The following is a 9,157-nucleotide window of genomic DNA, read 5'->3' on the forward strand; positions in this document are numbered from 1 at the left end:
CCTTATTTCCCTCCCTTTTCTCTCTTTATTGCCTAACGGTCAACACTCATCTTCCCACCTTCCTCTTTTCTTACTCCACATCCATTTACTTGCTATTTATTATGCTTCATAAAATCATGCACTTTTTCTTTTCTTAATTTCATATCCTAATTTATTTTTTATTTTGTTACGTGCATCAAATTGGATGGATTATGGAATTCAACATCGTTTAATTATAAAATTAAATTAATACAATTGAAATTTGATAAACCAAATTCAACATTTCTTTTTTTAAAAAAGAAAAAAGTGTGTAACTTTTTTTTTTAAAAAAAAAAAGGATCACATAGTACTTTAACATTCTTTTAGGGAGTCCCTTATTAGTATTAGAAATGTTCATAAGTGGATCTAACCGCGAACCTAAATTGATCCAAACCGATCGAAACAATTTAGATCGAGTCATTTATGTATTTAGATTAAAATCAAATTGAACTCCTTCTTATATTTATTTTTGTTATCATATTTATAATATTAATGGATCATATTTTATTTATTTATTTCAACAAATCTAGTTATAAGAAATAATTGTGTTAATTATTTTGATGAATAATTATATTGGATATTTTGATGAATCATAATATTTTTTTAAAAAAATCAAAACTTAAATGAGTAATCCACCAGTCCAAGGGTTGGATTTAAAAAAATATATATAAAAATCAAACCAATCAAATTTAATTAGATTGAATCTTAAATTTAACCAAAATAGATTCAAACAAACCCACAAACACCCATATCCAATATAGATATTGCTAGCATTTCTCATGAAACAACAAAATAACAACCTGAAAAATTAACCTACATAGCTACCATTTTAGAAATAACAATACACCATCTAATACACAATTATTAATTAAAATTTCCTAAAAAATATAATACAAATCTCGTTCCTCATTTAATAAATCTCACCCATGATTTAGTTTGGACATTTATATTAATTTGGACTAAAATACTATTACTTCCAACTAATTCAATGCAAAATTCACTAAAAACTAATGTTACATAGAGTACTTTGTAAAAGTCAAAAGTCATTAGCAATACTCTACTATAAAATAATTAACTACTCCATGTAAAGGTATTATTAGAAGTAACAAAATATGCAATTGCTAAAAAATTCTAAAATAATAACCATAACCAAGTTTAGAAATAATGATAAAATGCTAAAACGACCAAATGAATACAAAGACCTATTCGACCAACACCTTTCTACTCCGTAACGGTAGTAATATCTACCTTGTGAGTTGTGGCTTGTTCTGTATTCTCCAACAAACCATAAAACGAGAGAGAGAGAGAGAGAAGAGAGAGACAGAGAGAGCTTTATATCTCGCATGAAGTTTACTATATTGTCAAAAAATTAATAGTTGACATTCCACGATTGAAATAGAAAACCTGAAGCTTCAAAATCCCGCTATTCAACAGCACAGTGCTGGGTTTCTTTGGCTGAGGCAACTACGGTGGGCCAATAATTTACAGCTAATGCTTTTTTCTATATATATAAAAAAAAAAATCGAGAAATGAATGACCAGAAGCATCGAGAAATTTCTGGTCGAGATAACAAAGCCTGCTTAGGTAACAAATAAAAATCTCAAGTCTGCCTCTGTCAATTTCCCCAGAGCATCAGAAGAGCCACCTATAGTCCTGTTGAGGGAAAAGATAAAACAAAGTCAACGTAACACAAGATGCTCAGCATCTTTCAACCCTGTTCATACATCAGTGATCTCACTTACCCTTCAAACACTAGTTCCTTCTTCTCTTGCAGTTTCAGAATTCTCTCCTCGATTGTGTTCTCGATGACAAACCTCACAATTCTGTGCATATAAGAAGTGTCAGATCATGAAGAAAGGACCAACCTGTATTTTTAACTCTACTTTTCCATTTCCTAATTGTTCTAATTTGAAAGTGCTAGAGAACAAGAACTAAAACCTTATAGGCTTATATTGCCCTATTCGGTGAATTCTGTCTTGAGCCTGGCGCTCCACAGCAGGGTTCCACCAAGGGTCCATAAGGAAGACCTGACCATGACCAAGAAACAAGGCCGCAATTAACCAACTAAAGCTTAACAATGTTGAGAGATGAAAAAAAATGTTTGCCACAAAAACATTAATGAGGATATAATAAGTCGTATAGCTTAATTGCAAGCAAATTTAGGCACAACTATTTTCATTTTCAAATCAAAGCAGCTCCTATGAAGATTGGAGGTGAATTCAACCAATGTTAAAGAGATGAACTGATTTAAGAAATAGAAGCCTTATCCTCTTAAAAATTCAACGCAAGACGTAAATAACAAGCGTATTTGTCAACAATTTAAAAATTCCAAACTGCAGAATACCAAAAGACTGACAAAAATTAAAAATAGGATTGCTTACATGTGAAGCTACTGTCAAATTGAGTGCAACACCCCCAGCCTTCAAGCTCATGAGAAAAATTTTGCAGTCTGGATCTTCAGTGAATCTCTTAATGGCAGCATCCCGAGCAGCCAATGACATGCTTCCATTCAACTGAACACAAGATACTCCAGACTGCAACAAGCACAAACATATCATCCCAATGCATTTTGAGGGTATTAATCAAACAGAAACTAACAATTAAATTACCTTGTGCAAAGAGTAGTTTATAAGATCCAAGAATGATGTGAATTGGCTAAAAACAATCCCTTTGGCAGAGCCGTCCCTTTCAACCATGAATCTTATTTCTTCCCTCTACAACCATTCAACTCATTCAGGTAGAAGTCAAGCAAGATAATAAAGGGTAAGCATAGAACAGAAGATATTGAAGTAAAGAACTAATTAATAGCATTATTTTTATTCACAGCTATAGCATTTGTTCAGCTTAATATTTAGCCTAATGTTAGTTTCTCACATCTTCCCTTTTCCTCCCAAGCAACAACAAAATTCTCAATGTTCACCTTCTTATCAATTTTCAGTAAATATGCTAGTTATGAGAATTTTTAAGAAGCTAAAAATCATATTTACTAACTATTTTTGTCCTATCAAACCAGCTTCATTTGAATTTCCAAGAATACACAATACATTTCAACCTTTACAGATTGTCAAACTCCATTTATCAACATTTTTTAATAGTTGTCCTCAAACAATTTGGCATGCCTGTATAATCCTCAATTCCTCATCCATCACAATGTCCCCATTATCACTCTAAAACTAAAGCTTTAGAAAACTTAAGATAGCGTTTAATTTAAAGGAATGAAAGAGGTGTGAAAGTGAATTGAGATGAAAAAAGGTGAAGTATTTGAATTAAAGTAGTGTGTAAAGGTGTGGGACCCACATCAATTTTTTAAATTTTCATCTCAAATGCACCCAAGTGTAATTTTAGCAAACACTACCTAAAAGAAAAGCATTGACTAAAGAAACCAAAAGCTAGCTGAACTACTCATACTTTTAGACCCATGGAAAAAACAGAAAACATGTGACTAACTACTTTGTGCTACATACCAAAGCTTCTATTTTAGTGCTTGTCTGAAAGTTCTCAAGGCAAATTCTATTCAAAATGCTTGAAGATCTGAAACCCTTAATTGTTGTTTTATTAGCCTGATCCCCAACATCCTTGTTGAATGTTAAATCAACAGTAAGTAACTTAGAGCATGTGGGGCATGAAACTCGTCCCAAGGAAGCAGAGAAGTCTATCAAGCATGCCTTGCAAAATGCATGCTCACAGGTGGTAACCTGAAACAATAATGACTAGATACTTAACACACTAAAATTAGCTAAAAAACTGTTTTCGGAAACATATAACTAGATCGAAAACGAAGAAAATAATTGAAACAATTCAATCAGAAAAACAGTTTAACAAAAAGTAAAAAAAAAAAAAAAAACTTACCACAACATCTTCAACTGGCTCATGGCAAATGCCACAAACTTGTTCAACAGTGCCATTATTTGTCATAACTCCACTTCTTGATGCTGCACTTTGAGAGTATACCACAAGGTATGGATGATCAACTGCCTGTACATTTAAGCTTGAGTAAAATACAAATATGGACAATTCCAAAAAAAAAATATAAATCTGGAATGTTTTAGCAAATAAGGGAAACTGCCCAGTTCTTACATCAAAGGCAAAGGCTGCACTACTTAAAATATCTGATAAGAAGCTTCAAACAAATTATTTGGTTTTAAAAGGAAAGTATCCCACAACAATTTTTTAGCTGGTCATTATGATGTGCACAAAAATTTACTAACAGCAGTAATATAAAAGTTTTTTTCATATGTTATTTGAGTTTGAAATGATTACAGATAAGGCCAATATTTTCAACATGTTCATGATCATATATAAGATCTTCGTCAACAAACTTGAAAGAGAAAAGATGGATCGCAGAAAAAAATGTTTTATTTCCAATAGAACAATCACCTGACGCAATCGTGTGAGGAGGTCAAATATATGTGCATAATTATTCATCAGAGTATTTGCTTCAATATATCTGTAAATAAGAAAAGATATCAATGAAACCAAGCCAGGATAAATGTAATCATTAAATAATAAAAGTCTTAGCACACACCTATTGAAATTGTGCATGGCCAAATCAGAATAGATGGGCAAGGTAAGGTAAAACAAACACAACTAGCCATATGTTTGGCTAAAATTTTCAAATGGAACACTAAGACCTACAAAGTTTTGATTTATCAGACTACCTATGTTAACAAAAAGGCATGACTACAGATGATTAATTTTACTTTCAAGATCTTTTCATGAATAATGTGATTAGGTCCTGGAATTCCTACCTACCAATAGCTTTTTGCTATGAAGAAGAATATGCTTTACAATGTTTTCATTAAGAAAAAGAATGTGACATACGTATTAAATTGTGCCTGACTTTCATTGTATAATGATTCATAATAATCTTGCTCTTTAATATCCAAGCAATCCCTTCTCAATGAAACCTGCAAGAATGTATACGAATAAGCATGCATTCTTTCAATATTTGAAATTGAACACACAACCACATAGAAAACAACTTACAATTCTTGGTGGAAGTGCAAGATCGGCGGCCCGGCCTATTTTAGTGCGCCTTAATACAATGTTCTTCAAAACTTTGTGTTTAAGCAATATCATAGCTCTTTTCCCAGCATCACCATTTCCATAAGATTGAATTGGACCGGCAACATACTAATCAAGATTAAAAAAAATAGTAAAAAACATAAACATATCAGCTGAAACGCTGTTCACAGAGTTGCAGTATGCAGATTTGGTTCCACTTTGTATCTCCCCTTTAACAAGAAGACAAAAAAGGACTAACAAACTGCAGAACTTACTTTATTCCACCAACAGAAATGCCGCACAGAACTGTGGGTGCAGACTGAACATTCTTTAGTGCTGTACAAAGGCATCAACATAATAAACACATAATTAACAATTGAAGACGAACACAACCATTTTGGAAATGTATGATGACAAGTGCATGTATGCTAAAGTGCATGTATGTTATTACAATGATAACTCTCCTAGACTATATAATATGATACTAGCCAGTAGCCACCTCATCCATATCTAGAATCTTCTTTTATTAACTTACCAAAAGAAATCAGAAAGAAATGGGCATAACAAAATCTACACCCCATTATACTATAACACACATGCAAACAACAAATAAGCATGATGGTACAATATTTGAAATCAGTCTAAAGAACCCAATGTTATGGAAGACACTAAACTGCTTATAGGTATAGCAATATATTCTCCTAAAAAAAACTGTTCCAAATGAGTGGCAGTCACTAGAGAATAGGCTCTGCATGAAATCATTGAAACAGCTTTCTAATTGACAAAAATAACATGAGGAAAGAATGAAATATTCCATACATCCAAGATAGGTAAAAAGATAATAAAAAAATTAATGATTGATTTATATATCAATCATCAAGTCCATATGCACGACTAGTGCCTACTATTCCACACAGCTTCATTGATGTAATGAATTATCATACCTATGATCAAGAATCCTGCAGTCACAGTCCTTGCACAAGTAATAGGAATAAGGAGTTATTTGCAGGAACCGTATCTGCATACAAAGAATTGCAATTAAAATATTTTAAAATACAAACCTGATACGTTACAAATTTTCAGCAAAAAGTGAGTGAAAAAACTGCAAAATTACCAGAGAATACAGTTCCCCAACTCGGTTCTGAAGGGGAGTGCCACTTAATGCCCATTTGTAGGTAGACTCCAAAGCAAGAACTGCTTTAGCAGTGTTACAATGTCTAGATTTTATATAGTGTGCCTGACAAAGAGAAACCGGTCAATAAAATAGAAGCGTGAACCAATTATAGTAAATTAAAAATTTACCACCATTACTCCATAACTCATACCCTCAATAATGTAAACAATATCAATTAAAGTCATAAGAACTAGTTTGAGCTATAATTCATTCTTTTCTTTATTTAATTTTCTCAATGAATAAGTACTGGCTATAGTCAAACAAGAAAGGAAACTTGGGTTTATAGAAATACAGAAAGTGATACTGATAAAAACAATGGAAAGATATAAAACACCTAATCTATTATTACAACTGACCTCATCCAATATGATCCGCTGCCATTTCACAGCATGAAGAATTGACCTATCGCTACACACAGGTGCATCTAAATCTTCTTCATCCATCCACAATTCCTCTTCCTTTTTCTTGTTAGAACTCCTTGACATCTTCTTACTGTCACATTTCTTGGTCTTCCCTTGGGTAACTTCTCTTTTCTTTTTCTTAGCTTGCTTTGATTGTTTTTCTGTTCTAACAGCATCAGGACCACAATAATAGTTCTGATGATATATCAACTTATTCGGCAAATATAATTTTCCACAATATGGGCATCTCTCTTTTGGAGGCAACATATGCTTCCTGTACTCACTCTCAACAACAGAGTATGTAGTTATCACAAAATCATAATCTGCAAACCGATTCCCACTCCTCCCTCTATTTGCCCCATGATAAATCAGCACCTTGGTGTTTCCTTTTAAAGTAAAGCGATCAATCTCACTAACCCACTGAGTGACAGCAACCACAGGACATATGACAAGTGTTCCTTTGATCGCAGGCTTCAGGCTGGAAGAACATGGTATGGATTGATCTGGTTCACAACTTTGTTCAAATTCACGTTTGGCAAGGACAAGAGCAATTGCTTGAACAGTCTTCCCCATTCCCATTTCATCTGCAAGTATTCCACCTTTACTCGCAGAACTTTCCTGTTTCAAACCCCAGGCTAACCATTCTTTTTGATATCTAAGTAAAGGCATAGTCAGATCAGAGGGCGCCTCAGCAGTTTCATTCATTACCTCACTCTGATGATCTGAGTCAACATCTTCTAACATATGCCGATCAATCCATTTCTCTTGCTCCTCTTCCCATGCATTCCACAACAATACTGGCTTTGAATCTCCTTTTCTTCCTTTTCTTGAATATTTCCTCTTCTTAGTACCCTTAGAAACAGAGGGAACTGATAGTTGCTGAAACATTGCAAATTGAGCATCATCTTCTTTGTACTCCGCCACTCTAACCACATCACTCGGATCCCCATATTCTGTGTTGAAACTTTTTCTTTTCCCTCTGGACAGCAGTGTCTTTCCCCTTTTGGACGAAGTCTTGCCACCATCAGATGAATCAGAAGCATAATCTTCTCCACTAGAAACACTAATGCTTGAAAAAGGATCTTGATTCAAGTCAGGTAAAGAGCCCCGACCAAACTCTTCATCTATAAGGAATTTTTTTTTAATTTTCAGACATACCACCAGGACAAAATTCACAGTTAAAAATCTGCAGTAAAATTAGGTTTCTAAGTTCTTCCAAAGATTAAAGGTAAAAATAGATCTCCAAGCCATTTCACTCTACATCTTTCTTCTCATCCCTAGTCCAATAACGAAGTTTAAACCAAAATCATACATATCGACACACACTAGATCTTAAAATTTCCTCAAGTCAGATCCTCAAACATCCTTTTGCTTCAAAATACAGGATGCAAGGAAGCATAAATCCCAAATCTTGCAGCCAAGCCACATAGAATGCCATAAAATGAAAACATTCCGAGTTTAAAACCATAGAGTAGAAAATTTACCTTCGAAATCATAATCAGAATCAGGACCAGAAACTATATCTGAATCTGAAGATGTAACAGCAACACCTTTATCTTTATTGTTACTTCCCTTGCCAGTAGTTGTTTCGTCTCCCCCAACAGCATCATCGCCAGGCTGTTGCTCCTTTCCTGCTTTTCCAATTCACACCCACAATGTTAATACCTTGTTTGGTAAAATGAAATAAAAAACGAAACATAACCGGTAAACCACAACACTCAGTGGCTTCAACAACACAATTAACCGTTAACATCGCACTCCACTCTTCTTGTTTTCAAATCTTCCACGACGCTCAAACTATTCACACACGCACACACATTTCACGTAAAACAAAAAAAAGAAAAGCGCAATAAAAAAAACAAAATAGATTCAATTAACGAACAAGAACAAGAGTAATGTCTGCATCCAAATCATAGAGTAAAACAAACAAAAAAGTTGTGAAACGGAAAGAAAAAGAAAAAAAAAACAATCGGAAAGATTGCGAGTACCGGAAACTGAAGGGTTGGAGAGGCGTCGACGAGAACGAAGCTCCATTGACGGACGTAAGTGAAAGTTAGGGTTTCCGATCGAAGCAGGGTTTCGAAGAATCGAGAGAGAGAGAGACGAAGATAATTGGTCAGTGAAAACAGTGTTTTCCGCTCTCTTTTCTTTCTCTATTTATGAAGAGTGAATGGATTTTGTGCCTAGGTTCGGTTTTATGACTGAAACGGCGGGAAGTGAGTGCCCTTTTGTACACAGTGGAAGCGCCACGCACGAAGTTCAACGTCAGGGGCTTCTAATCCTCTGCGGTGCTGAGCATCATACACTATAGAACAAAGTCATGAACCAATGGATATTAAATAGTCAAACGTATTAATGACACGAGTATATATAATCAACGGTCTAATTATCTTGATGTCATCAAGGATGGGTTGCTCTTGTAACTTTTCTCTCGTTACGCGTCCTTTTGATACATAAGCGCTTTTTATTCCACACCAACTTTTTCCTGGTTGAAATTTGAATACCGGCGTTCAAACAGCGACTACTACTTTGTCCTGTATTCACACTTTTATCTCTAATA

General features: G+C 34.2%; 1 protein-coding gene across 3 annotated transcripts; it reads right to left on the minus strand.

Moving 5' to 3' along the window:
- Window positions 1-1,355: 1,355 nt before the first annotated feature.
- On the minus strand, window positions 1,356-8,826 carry LOC100798333 (DNA repair protein RAD16). Of its 3 annotated transcripts, none has more exons than XM_003539452.5 (16): window positions 8,586-8,826; window positions 8,082-8,228; window positions 6,553-7,721; window positions 6,137-6,259; window positions 5,967-6,040; window positions 5,298-5,358; window positions 5,005-5,151; window positions 4,840-4,925; window positions 4,396-4,465; window positions 3,868-3,993; window positions 3,483-3,713; window positions 2,628-2,732; window positions 2,400-2,552; window positions 1,957-2,045; window positions 1,761-1,841; window positions 1,356-1,671 (listed from the first exon to the last, which is right to left on the minus strand). In XM_003539452.5, exons 1-16 carry the CDS (start codon window positions 8,629-8,631, stop codon window positions 1,599-1,601), a joined length of 2,781 nt encoding a protein of 926 aa, XP_003539500.1. In that variant the 5' UTR covers window positions 8,632-8,826; the 3' UTR covers window positions 1,356-1,598. The 3 variants fall into 3 exon arrangements, with proteins under 3 accessions (XP_003539500.1, XP_006592809.1, XP_040863519.1); XM_006592746.4 differs by having other exon boundaries at window positions 8,082-8,231; window positions 8,586-8,804; XM_041007585.1 differs by lacking the exon at window positions 8,586-8,826 and having other exon boundaries at window positions 6,553-7,783; window positions 8,082-8,187.
- Window positions 8,827-9,157: the final 331 nt, after the last annotated feature.

This window comes from Glycine max, chromosome 12, assembly GCF_000004515.6.
Source record: "Glycine max cultivar Williams 82 chromosome 12, Glycine_max_v4.0, whole genome shotgun sequence".
NCBI lineage: Eukaryota > Viridiplantae > Streptophyta > Magnoliopsida > Fabales > Fabaceae > Glycine > Glycine max.